Source organism: Anoplophora glabripennis, unplaced genomic scaffold (assembly GCF_000390285.2).
Source record: "Anoplophora glabripennis isolate ALB-LARVAE unplaced genomic scaffold, Agla_2.0 scaffold104, whole genome shotgun sequence".
Taxonomy (NCBI): Eukaryota; Metazoa; Arthropoda; class Insecta; order Coleoptera; family Cerambycidae; genus Anoplophora; species Anoplophora glabripennis.
This window is the reverse complement of record NW_019416210.1, coordinates 1,137,888-1,151,823: the sequence shown is the minus strand read 5'-3', so window position 1 is coordinate 1,151,823 and position 13,936 is coordinate 1,137,888. Positions and strand designations below refer to the sequence as shown.

At 30.9% G+C, this 13,936-nt stretch overlaps 1 protein-coding gene across 4 annotated transcripts in view; it reads left to right on the top strand.

Annotated features, from left to right (window-relative positions):
* The first annotated feature begins 690 nt into the window (after window positions 1-690).
* LOC108904848 (potassium/sodium hyperpolarization-activated cyclic nucleotide-gated channel 2) overlaps window positions 691-13,936 on the top strand; it is a 63,707-nt gene continuing 50,461 nt past the window's right edge. For 2 of the 4 annotated variants that reach the window (XM_018707549.1, XM_018707548.1), the window contains exons 1-2: window positions 691-853; window positions 6,139-6,275. In XM_018707549.1, the coding sequence (XP_018563065.1) occupies window positions 709-853; window positions 6,139-6,275 (282 nt within the window). In that variant the 5' untranslated portion in view covers window positions 691-708. The remainder of the gene's footprint in view (window positions 854-6,138; window positions 6,276-13,936) is intronic. The other 2 variants (XM_018707546.1, XM_018707547.1) reach the window with 1 other exon arrangement.

The window sequence follows — 13,936 nt, the reverse complement described above, 5'->3', positions numbered from 1 at the left end:
AAGTTGAATGAGTCTTTGAATACTCGATATGCAATGATTATGTTTCCATTTGTTTCTAGGATTGCACCAAAGAGAAAACTACTAAATGCCGGGTTTTGACTATTTTCAGGAACGGTTTTTAATAATTTAAAAAGAACTAAACTTTAATGGAGTATTGCTCATGACAGATTGAGTTTCTGGGGACCAAATACATATAGGTATGGTCTTATTCGTGTAGAACACTTTTTAGTGTGTATCAATGAAAATCAAATATAGATCTCATGATGCGTCAAATTGCAAACATTTGTAAAATGTAAAATAAATGCCGTAACGTGTGGATGCCGCATATCGATCCATTCGAATGCAAGTCTTCACTTGCCAAATATTCATCAAAGATATTTGTATTTATATTTGAAGACGCTATACAATTTTCGCTCTTTTTGGGCAAATAATCTGCAAATATTTGATACATTTATGTTTAACAGATGTTTGGAGCTGGCATAACTATTATCAAATTACCTTGGCAAACATTTGAAATGCATTAGTAAATATTCCTTTGTTTTATTAGAAGGATTAACAGTAAATTCAATCTCAGTGAGATTCACCTTACCTTCGGAAATTAGAGACTAAAACATTGTAGATACTTTTAATCCATATAAATAAAAAAATGACATGAATTTACTTTCACTGAAATATTTCTTTTGTTACAGATTTTATTGGGATCTGTGCATGCTTCTGTTGCTCGTAGCGAATCTTATCATTTTACCAGTGGCAATAAGCTTTTTTAACGATGACCTGAGCACCCGCTGGATCGCCTTCAACTGTCTGTCCGATACCATATTTTTAATCGATATTGTTGTAAATTTTAGAACAGGTAAGTCCAACACAACCCCCTTTTAATCACCTAATTAAAATTAAACTATCATTAATTTGTCATAAGTATATCCAATGATAGACTTTGCAGAATTTATTTGGTTTACTTTTATCATGTTAATTCGAAATATGAGAGATTGAACTTGTCTGACTTTGTGTTGTAATAGTACAAATGTCTAATATTTTTCTTGGAAAGATCTCGTAAATTACACCGAACTTACTCATCATAGTTTACAAATTGTCTGTCTAAATTTCGTAATTAGTTGATTTGACTCTAATTAATTAATTTAAATGAACTCTCATTTTTTTTTGTAAAAATTATTCTATAATTACACGCTGTTATCAAACACGAGAAACTTTTATGTTAATCGTTATTATAATTTTCTTTAAATGACTTTGTCGTGTTTGAGTGATGTAAAGTAGTTCATGAACGACGTTCATATAAAGATAAAATTAAAAAAAATACATTCGTGGAAAAATGTACAATATACAGATTTATATAAAAAAATCTATAACAGTAGAAATAAGTATGTAGAATGCCTATATGTATTATTGCTTTAGAAATTTAATTTCAACACAAATTCGACTGCTGCAGTTATATTAAAAATATCATGTTGAAATGTTTATATATAGGGTGATTCCCTATATTTTGACCCCCCCTTTAACTTTTTTGTTTTAAGAGTTATTTTCTTAGTAAAAAAACCTTCTTTTCGTTTTTTGATATTATCTCGCTTATTGTTAGAGACGGGCACAACAAACCCTATATGACTATGCTCGACAGGGAACGTTCTATCCAAATATATAAAAATATACAGGGTGTTCCATTTAAATTAACAAAGCTAATATCCGCGGCCATTTTGTTTGGACTTCAATTGTTTTTCTACTATCATTTTCGAAAACTTCATAAAAATCGTGCAACTTTTGTATTTCATATCTTTTTATAACTCTTAAAACAGAAAAATTAATGGGGGGGGGGTCAAAATATAGTGAATCACCCTGTACCTACAACATTTCTCGTAACTTCTAGTCTAGTTACTATATTTGTTAACAACAAAAATACTGAAGTTAATATAACAAAAACTCAAAACACAGTGTACACGGAGTATCAGTGTCTTATGTTTAATACGTGAAATAACAATCAAAATAAACAAACTAGTATACAACAATTCACTCTATTCCTTAAAAAAAAATACAGTTTATATGAAACTTCAATATCAAATAAGGTTACAAGATAAAAACAATTAGGTACAGTAGTGGCTAAAAATGTTTCCTTTAATAATAAATTTATAACATGACCTAATTCTATGCAAAAATATGATAATAAGATATTTATCATTTGTAATGTTTTCAAATTATGTGTAAATCAAGTCTAACGATTCGGTAACACTGTCCTGTCTGGCATTAGCATTATGAATGATATTCAATTGTGACTCATAGTCATTCTGTTTTTTATTGTTTCCCGGATTGCGCTCTCTCGGCAAATTATCGATTAGCCATAGTTGAGATGTTAAATCAGTTTCAATTTGCCAGTTCATTAGAAAACAGTTGTTATTTATCATGTCTTTTGGTTGTTTATATTAATGTTATGGGAGAAAATTTTTTGGATAATTGAATTTCACGAATTTATGGGGAAACAGCATGCAACTCGTTAGCAACATAACGTACTTCTGAAAACGGGTATCCAGATAGATGTTTATGAGACATTACATTAGGTCATTTGTTGTGATGTCCCGGTATGTTCTAGATACCGTCAGTATTGTTCCTCTCCCTGGACGAAGACCACAACATAGGCCAGGAAATATAGAGTTGGACGCGACTTTTTATTTCGGCAAGCTGAATTTATCACTATAGATGCTAAATATTATGTACAATAACATAGTAGTTTCCACATATATTGCTGAAAAGTAAAAAAAATCTCAATTTTTTTAAGTCATGACGAGCTACGATTTCCATTTAAAAAAAATATAACTTTGGGTCATAACTCCGGAATCTTAAGAGCCACTAAAAATCTAATACCGGCATTCAATTATACGCCAAAGAATTAGTTTTGAGCAGTTTTCACTGCTACCTTATTTAAAAGCTGAGATACAGACATGATCAAAAGTGTCACAATAACGAGAAACGCCCTGTAACTCAGAAATAAATGAAAATAGCAAATTTCTGATTTGACAGTCGAGTTTGCCATGAAAATTGAGCTCGAGAACGTGGTGTCAGATTTATCATATCTTTAGTAGTTTCTGAGATACCCTGAAATCCCACCGAAAATGGACCAGCCTGTACAAAGTGACACATTAAAATCGTAACATACTAATAAATATATATGTATATATTTATTAATCGGTTTTCATCGTTCTTTTTTTAAAGATGAATACCAAAAACTGCACTTTTGGATAAAACATCAGATTTTTTTGAGCAGCAAAATTCAATAAATTCTATTAGCGATTTTTCTTGTATAACATCTAGATACCTCTGTACTCATCATCTCCTTAAATGAGTGTGTACCAAGTTTCATAAAAAAATACAAAATTTTAAAATTTTTGCAGAAAAATTTAGAAATAAATTGTTATGCAATTATTATTACAGATAAAGCAAACCATTAAATAAACATCAACATTCCATATCGTTCTCTAGTGTCACTTGGTGTAATTTGTTCGCATTGCTAGTAATATTATTAGAATCAATTATGTTTTCTGTTGTCATGTTTATTTCGTGGCTTACTTTGTTTGTATTAATAAACTTATATGTAAAGACCACAATTATATATTTTTTTTAAGAAATTTTTTGCACATCGATTTCTGAGGGGTATATTCAGATTTTAATGACAAAAAAAAATCGTTAATTTCTTCAACTTTAGTCCTCAAAAAATATTGCAATAGGCCCTGATTATAGAAACAGTCTAACGATTTGTTCCAATGTACAGTTTTTGGGGTTCTGTCTCTTAATTTGCATCAAAATGTTTAGGTTTGAAATATGTAGGTTTCTCCATATGAGTTTCTCCATTTATTTACTCTTATGGGTTTCTCTATATAACAAATGCGCGTTTAACAAAAGTTTGAGAACGCTGGCTTAAAAGATCCACATACACCGTGTCCACCTAGTGCGCGTAAGTCCAATATCTAGGTTAATAAAATATATAATTTATTTTTTTTTCTAAAGAGTTGCCTACATTCCCGAGCAGCACAAAATGAAAATATATTTGCATATACAGGGTGTTTTTCCTGGGCAGGTACCAACTTAATTTTTTTTAAATGGAAACCTATATTTTTTATGGCATTATCGAATTCTACGTGAAAAATTAACGGAACTTTGTGTTATGATCCCTATTAAAATATTGATAGTTTTCGAGATAGTCAACGTTTCATTTTTTTTCTTGTTTCGTCACTTCTAGTAGTTGACATAATTATGATTGTATGACAGCTAGAATTTTTTTTTCAGGAACTATAGAGTGAAGATGGCTCTTTCAAAAAACCTATCAAAAGTTGACGTGCGATATACAGGGGGAAAAAAATCGTGCCAAACCTGATAATTTAAAATTTGAAAAATTTCGACTTTTTCAAATAGAACAACCGGTGGTTTATGATTTCATTAGATGCCTTTCTGTAGACCCTACAATTTTTTAATAGCTTTCCCTATACTTAAGTTGCGTAGTTTTTGCAAAACACCAATTTTTATGTAAAATACCGGATTTGCGCCCGTTCCTTTGGCTGTAATGTGATTATTTTTTTGTTATTATACTTTTCCTATTACCTATTTATCTTTCAGGTTAGAGAACACCTAAATCACGTATATCTAAACCAGTGGTTAGGTCGTGGTAATCCAGTTCCTTGGCCCGCACGTTTACCTGACATAAATAGTTTGGACTTTTTCTTGTGGAGTTATATCAAGGAGCGAGTATACGAAGTACCACCAACGGATATTCTAGACTTAAAAGAAAAGATTCAAAACGAGTTTCTAACTATAACGCCTCAAATGTTAAGAAATGTCCACATTCATTTTCATCGTAGATTAATGCTTTGTGTGGAAAACAACGGTGGGCAGTTTGCGACTATAAGTATTCTTTTTTCAAAATTCTATTCATCCAAATTTTTTAATCTCCAATTTCACTAATAACTTTCCTAACTACGGTAACAGTGCTTGATTTTCAATATGATACGGATGAAACTTCTTCTTCGATATTGTCAAGCTTTTGAAAACTCCAAGGTTACTACTAATTTCCTGGCACTAATATTTGGATTTTCAACAGCAGACGCCACAACTTTAAACTAAATATTATCGTTGTTACTTTCATGTCTCCTGGTAGTTTTCTCATAATTCGCATTTGCTGTTCATTCAAACCTTTCCTTCACATTTTCAAAACAGTGGGAATCTCTGTAAATTTGGATTATTTGCTTTGTAAATACGTGCTGCTAGCAAACATTTCCCATATTTTGCTAATTCTTAATCACTTGTAGCGATTTTATGGTTTTTTGATTTTATTTACAAATAAATGGTAACTTTCCATAAAGACTTATTTATTAAACTCAAATATCTAAATTTTTCAGTTATTAATTTTTATTTTAAATAGTGTAGCTAGACAACTAATAAATTTAATAAAAATAAATACCCTTACAATATTTTTCCCGACAAAGGAACGGGCGCAAATCCGGTATTTTACATAAAAATGTTTTTTTTTTCAAAAACTACGCAACTTAGGTATAGGGAAAGCTATTAAAAAATTGTAGGGTCTACAGAAAGGCATCTAATGAAATCATAAAACACAGGGTGTTCTATTTGAAAAAGTCGAGATTTTTCAAATTTTAAATTATCAGGTTTGGCACGATTTTTTTTGCCCCCTGTATATCGCAGGTCAACTTTTGATACGTTTTTTGAAAGAGCCATCTTCACTCTACAGTTCCTGAAAAAAAAAAATTTCTAGCTGTCATACAATCATAATTATGTCAACTACTAGAAGTGACGAAACATAAGAAAAAAAAATGAAAAGTCGATTATCTCGAAAACTATCAATATTTTAATAGGGATCATAACACAAAGTCCCGTTAATTTTTCACGTAGAATTCGATAATGCTATAACACCCTGTATATGCAAATATATTTTCATTTTGTGCAGCTCGGGAAAGTAGGCAACTCTGTAGAAAAAAAAATTAAGTTATATCTTTTATTAACCTAGATATTGGACTTACGCGCACTAGGTGGACACGGTGTATAATCTGAACTAACCCTTCCTCGGAAACTTTTATTTCATAGATTTTCTATTTAACAAATATTTAATTGTTTATTACATTTCAGGTATAATGCAGCAAGATAATGCCGAACAAGTTATCCTAGATCCAAAACTGATAGCCAAGCACTACCTGAGGACGTGGTTCTTCCTCGATCTAATTTCGTCCATTCCTCTAGACTATATATTTTTAATATTTAATCAAGTAAGTGGAGTTTAATATTATCAGTGGGATGTACCGCATGATTATGCACGTGTCACATTATCTTTAAAATACCCTGGAATAACCTGTTCTTTATGTAACCTTTTTCAGATAGCGCAACATATTAAGTAATGATGAACTAAAACAATAAATAATTAATTAAAATGGACATTAAGATGCTTTATCTGTTTCCGAAGCAAGTTCAAGAGTAATTATTAATCTTGGAAAAATATTTATGTCTATCATTCTTAGTAAAGCACATGCAAATGTTTTTGTTTATTATATTTTTATCAAAATGTTAACATCAATAGAAATGTATTGCATTTTTCTATAGATTTATTTTGGGAAGTTCCTATAAAATGACAAATTGTCATTTTTTTTTTCGTAGAATACAGAAATTAGTACAAAATCTATATTGTTCATTGTTTAAAAGTCACAGAGAATACTCTTGTTACTTGGGCATTTAAAAAGCAATTTAATATTAAAAATTGTACGAAATTGAGTAGCTGAGATTCCCGTTAACTTTATTATTATGTTTTAATTAGCGATGTGACAAAAGTATCTAAAAAAAAGAAACACTAAATTAGTTCAGGAAGACTTTTCCTGGATATCAGAAGATTCCATGTGGTCTGAGTAGGCTGAGACAATCCCAAAAACTATGGTAGTGTATGTAATAGAATGGGATGTGAAAGCCTTAAAACTACCAAACTTTTAAGACTATTTGTCTCTTATCAAAACAAAAAAAGAAGATTTCTAAGGACTCTGTTCTGTTATATCTCAAAAATCGGAAGCGGAACATATTTTTTGATGATTAGTTACTGAAGAACTATGGAAAATATAAGGTTTGTTTTGATTCCGATAGAGAACAACTCTAGGATGATTAAATTTTCTTAACATTCCATCCATAAGAACATCTGAACGAAGTCGTATTGACATATAGTTGGATAGCTATTCTGTTCTGTTCTAAAACCATTTTTAACGGAACCAAAATAAGCGTATTACAGACTTAAAACTTGAAATAATATATAAAAAATTTGACCAGAAATTAACCCTAAACGTTGGAAGTGTCAAATGTCAAATACATAGGTAATGTTAAAAATAATTTTTATGGTTTTGGTTGAACCATTTGCAATTAAAACTAATTCTTTTTTCATAGAATTACAGTTAAAACTACAAAGCCATAACGATGTCAGGAGAATTGTTTAATAGTGCAAAGCAGAATAATTACAAAAAATTTTAGCTTATGAAAAATAGGCAGATGAATAAATTCAACCTTTCCATAATTACGAGCCTCTAAAAAATTTGAGCAAACAGACCTTTTCACTGAGAGAGCTCCCCTCTTGGAAATTACTTTGTAATTCGTTTTATAATTTAAACTTAAGACTATGTCGGTCTGAATGCCTATTCTTGAACTCTACATTCATCAAAATTCAGAAAAAATCCGGCATTCAATCGCTGGTGATTTATGTGCCGGTTGGTATAAGGGTCTTTAGGGCAACAAAATACATATTATATTATTCTCCGGAGATTTTCCAGAAACGCTTCAACGTCGTCTAATTCTGTAGTCTGTAGGTACCTTCCTGGAAAGCTGGTTCAGGAAAATAGAGCAAACATTATCGGGAATTCCTTTGTAACTAGAAATTCCTGCATGCATGGTGAACTTCATATACTTTGTGAAAGTTTCATTTCTGAAAAATATAGAGGCCCACCGCACAGGAAATTGTGGCAAACTAGACCTTTAACCACGAAATAGATAAACCAACATAAATCTGTTTTAACTAAAAGCAGTAGATATAAGTTATAGAGGACAGGTATCTGTCTATTTTAAGTTAAAATAAAATTAAAAACAATATAAGAATCTGTTTCACAATACTCTCAAAATTGTTTGATTATTCTTTTTTTGCAGATTAATATACTATACAAGGTGTCCTAGAAAGATTAGACATCGTTCAACTGTAGAGTCCTAAGATTGAAATGAGACAATTTGATAGGAATTAATAAAGTCGGATTGGGGCAAGAAAATCAGGGTGTTGATTATCTGACTAATAGACTATAAATTATAATAAAGAGATACGAATATCGACAAACATAATTTAAAAACATTAAAGTATTTAAAAAAAACATGTTCCAATACTTTTAGAAACAAGCACACACATTAAAATTGTTAATTAAATTGTTCATTAACGCTACATAATAAAAGAAAGGAAGAAAATAAGAATTAAAATATATTCAAAAAGGGAGAATAATAGCAATCTTACTAATTGTAAGTGAGATGAAACCACTGCAATGTCAATTGTCCTTAAACTGCATAATGTATGTATGAAGTTGTCAGTTTGTGATAAGGCAATTAATAAAAACTAAAAAATTCAACAGGAAAAGGATAATGCACTCGTTGTTGTCATTTGATTACCATTTAATAAATTTATTAACAGTGCCGTTGTAGATTGTACTTAAATTATCTGTATCTGATGATTTTTTTGTCTATGGTATTATTGTATGATTATGTACAAAGTTATTAACTAATTCATAATTAATTATAATTAAAAATATGTCTTGTCTAAAATGACGAGATGGCAATCTGTTTGTTCTGTTTTGTTTATATGTTTAGGATTACAGGACGATTTAGGTGACCAGTAATTTTGTTTGAAACAGTAATTTTAATTCCTTCATGTTTGCAATGAAAATTAAAAATTATAAAAGCAATAATTTTCTATTCAACCAATCAGCTATCGTATTATTTCGAGTGCAGACGTAACGGTTTGTGATTGTTCATCATAAATCTTGGTGACGTTGACGCTAAGATTTGAGATTTTTAGTTGACAGTACCAGCCATGCAATGTTCGTTGCCTAAGCTCGGCAGTCACGTGGCTGGTAAACATTTATGAAGGCTCCGTATTTTGTTTTTCTTGTCCGATATAGATTTCTGAACTATTAATAACATTGAATTCCATAAACATGGAACAGATATGATTTTTCAAGTTTATCTTTCATTGAAGAATACAAATATTCTACCGTATGTTAAAGATTCTTCAGAAAAATTAAGAATGATTTTAAATAATGATAATTTACAGTTGTTTTTTATAATAGCAGCACGGTATTTATATTTATAGTAAGCGATGGGAGTCTATGTTGAGCGATATCTCAATCTTGCTGAGGCATCCTGTATAGAAATTTCAATAAAGGAAAGAATATTATATGTAAAAATAATGTACATAATTAATTATTATTACAGGAAAAACTATAAAATAAATTATAATTATTTATATATCAACAAAATATTAAAGATGAACTCTTATACAGTATGTTTTTATATACTCAGATTTTATATTTGAAATATCTTGTCTAACCTATCTTGTATAGTAAAATGGTCAGCATTTTCTGAAAGCAGACTAATTAATTGAAATTAGAAAATGCGATAGAACTGGTCACTCAGCTACTACCAATTTAGTTAGAGAACTATCAGTTCTCATTTAATTATTGTTATTCCATAATTTTAAATAATGAACCTATTTAGTACTATTTTGATTATCTTAAACGTAAATTGTTCAGTATTGTGTAATGTAGGTACTATTCAAATCATCCAGAGTAGTTTCCGAAGCGAAATCTGATTTATTAAAAATATTGCAAGTAATTCCAAAGTTATTCATTTTCAATTCAATAAAGAGATACTTTTTTCAAATTAGGTTAACAACTTCTATTTTAAATTTTCCAAGTTGTTGTGATATAATGGCATATTTGAAAATACGAGGCATATCCACAAAATTATAGTAGTACTGAGACTCCGATGCTCCGTGGTTTTAGTTTTCGACAAACACTGCGTTCAAGGTCAACGTGTTGAGAGCAGAAAGCGTGTTAACTTGTTTCAGTCAGTTCAGAACTGTTGTTGTCGTGACACTTGTTGAAATGAGTGCCGCTATTCCGAAACCCGTTATTTGCAAGGTGAGGAGCATAATCCTGTTTCTTCTTACAAAGGGAAAGACGTCGTTCTAAATTTTTTACGAAATCAAAATTGTTTATGGGGATGGTGTGATGAATCTTATTAATGTATATGGCGTCGTGAATATAAACCTGGCAGAACTAATGTTCATGATGAACAAAAGAGTGGGTGTCTCTCAGTCGTTACTGAGATGAACGCGGTGTTTCCATAAATCTCCAGATCTCTGCATGAAATCGTTACTGAAACTGGAACACTTGCTTATAGAAAATCGGGTGCAAGGTGGGTACCAAAATAGTTCACGGATCAACATAAAGCCAATAGAATCGCCTCTTCGCGGTGATTTCTCGAGCGCTTCGACTTGAAAGTGAACATTCCATGACTGTATTGTGATTGGCGACCAAACGTGGATGGACTACTACACCCCTAAGATGAAATGACAATCAATGCAGTGCCGACATCCCAAAATCGTTGTTTCGATCCGAAAATGGTCACTATGTTGTGGGACCGTAAAGGGATTTTCTCATTGACTTTTTGATCCAGGGAGAAACAATTAATGCTTTGCGGTACTGTGAAACCCTGAAAACACTACGAAAGGCGATAAAGAATAATAGAAGGGGTATGTTAACGAAGGGAGTGTACTTGTTGCATGGCAATGCACGTCCTCACACAGTCAATTCCACAAAGCAACTCTTGGATTCATTCGGTTGGAACATCAACCACACCGCTCACAGTCCTGACCTGGCACCTTCTGATTTTCATCTTTTCTCTTCTTTGAAGGTGTTTATAGGTGGAAAAAGTTTTTCTACAAATAATAGACTCAAGGGACGACGAGAGATTTTTTTGACGAAGGAATTAGAAAGCTCATCCCTCGGCTCACAAAGTGCATTCAGGTTGAATGCAACTACCTCGAAAAATAGTGATCGATGCCGTTTCTATTTTTAAAAATTGAGTAGGTACTCTTATTTTGTGGATATGTCTAGTAGACTAAAAGCAACATGTGTTCATAAGTGTTACCAAGATGGTACACTGTATGATAAATAGAAGTAAACCTAAATATTTTATAGAAGTGTTTTATGTCATACCTCACTGATTTTTTTTTCTCATAAAATTGTGTCATCAAAATTTAAAATTTCCTACTAATATATCCTGTATATCCCAAATAGATTGATGCATGTGAATTACTAGTAGTCCCGTATTGTACATATAAAATTATTCGTTGTTTCGTATGATGACCTACATCATACGAAACATTTGATTAATTAAAAAGCTAATCCACCACATGCAGGATAAATATGAAACCATAGATCTATATCCCTTCATATGGTTATGTTTGTAGAGATAAATTTAATCTTCTGCATCTGCATGTCGATATTTTGATATGTATTATTGTTTAGTATCCATACCGCTTTCTTAAAATATAGTATTGAGGAAAAACGAAAGACGCTTTGAATACACATTCATTTTATAGACTAGTTAATTGAATGAAAAGGATGTTTTTAAAATTATAAAGTATAAAGCTTAATGTGCACAAAATTGCTAGTGTTTCCATTTCATAAATGATTTTTTTTGGTATTTTACAGTATAAGTAAGGTAATATTTTAAGTAGATTGAAATTACAACAAATTTTATCCTCAACTTTAAGGACATTTGTATGATTCTCCTGTCCTTGTCCATAACCATGATACGATGAGAACAAACACTTAAAATTTGAATTTTATGTATTTTTAAATGTAAAAAATTTTTCTATTTTCTTTAGTAATGTATCAAGTATAACTGGAATTAATTGGGTAACAAGATTAATGTTTATTTCAAATTTTAACACCTTGCATTTAGAAAATGAAGCGTTTTCGGGCACATATTTATATATTTCTTTTTTATTCTGTTACTTTGTGAGAGTACGCAAATTCGACTAAGTATTTTAATACACCTTTATCACAAAAATGAATCCGTTTGGAGTTATTGTAACGGACTGATATAAACAACCGCACAACTCAAACAAATTCTTTGATTTTCATTAGATACAAAGGTCTGTGCCATTATTAAGTTCTTTTCCTTACACAGGGCGAGAAAGAAAACCGTTTATTTATTGTATTACACTTTAGGTCACGAGCTCTACTGATCACGAGCTTGCAAGTTTTTTTCTCTGTCAAACATATGATTTTATTTTGTTTATTGAACCATTTTTATTTGATTTAAAAATTATTACTTAAAGAAACATAACAAAAAGCAGATACTACATATTCAGTAATCAGGGCCGGACACCTCGAAAACTGTTTGAAACCCCAAACCATAACAAAAGGCTACTAAAGCGGATATGTTCCACCATTGTTTCACTCAAATACCTTACATAAGGAAAACATATTGATGATGATCCTATTTTATACTGATTTATGAAAATACACACACACATTTGGTGCTCCAGACGGAATATGAGACGATCTATTCGATGTTTTCTACATCTCTTTTCAATTTATTTTTGACCATTTCGGTAGAGTTGTTTTTGTTTCATCAAGATGGCATTCGTGGTTGAATTTAGGACCCTTCTGTTTTCATTCTTCTTCAACCACTATGGCATAATGGAAGAATTAGTTACTTGATACGTTAATTTTGCTTTATTGATTTGACTAATTAATACAATGATCACCTGGGCAGTTCTTCCTTGCAAAATTTCCTTAATGGCAACCGTCAGATAAACTGACGTATGGTCCAGTTTTGTTTTCAAAGCCACCTATTACAATTACAATGCTAAATTCTGCTTCTTCAATTAATCATTTTTTACTAGAAAAGGCTTCATAAACAAATACAATAATACAAAGACTTTATAACTTCAAGTGAAATATACCAAAACATCCTGGGTAACGCATATATCTATAAGAATGACACGGACAATTAATTGTAACTGATAGAAATTGAAGAACTACCCTAAAGTTTGAAGCAAAAATAAGTTAATTTTTAAGCATTTTACGCATACAATAGCTTATTTTCTGCCATTACTTTTTTCAAAAGCCTGATAGGTCAAATCAGAAATTAATTTTTTCACGGTTATTCCTGCGAGGAGTGGAACCAAGTTTAATTTTTCAGCTGCTATTATTGTCTCTCTCTTTCCATATTTTAACGTCTTTGTTCATTCAAATATCAAAATTTAATTGCCATGTGTCATGTCACTGTCACAACTTCCAATCAGTACAAAATAACAAAAAATGTTTCAGTTTTGAGAATAGTGCTTGGCTCTATTGTAAAACGGAAGATTTTGAAGTATGGTATTAACTGTACCATAATTAGTCTCTATGATCATAATAGAAATTAGAACTATAAGTTTGTGTATTATTGCTGCGCTTTAGAACAATTGGAGAAAAAGTCGACATGTGTGGCCACAGTTTAGAAATCATAGAAAAACAAAAAAAATTGCTCTTGGAAGCTGTAATGTAATTAAACCTTTACAACTTCAAACGGATCATTTTTTTGTTTTCACTACTTCAAAAAAAAATAATAATAAAATTAATAAATCTTCACATTGTTCATTAAACTATTTCATTTTCAATTGAATTAATTGTTTTAAACATGAGTTTTAGTTTGTTTTAAAGTGTCAAACACACACTCCTGTCTTGTATAGATTCAGATTTTTACTTTCTGGATAATTTATACGTAAACAGATTAGCTTTTGTATCGCGTCCTTATCGGATTTATTCGATTGCTCACCTTGGATTCGTCTCGGCTAGCAATCTCG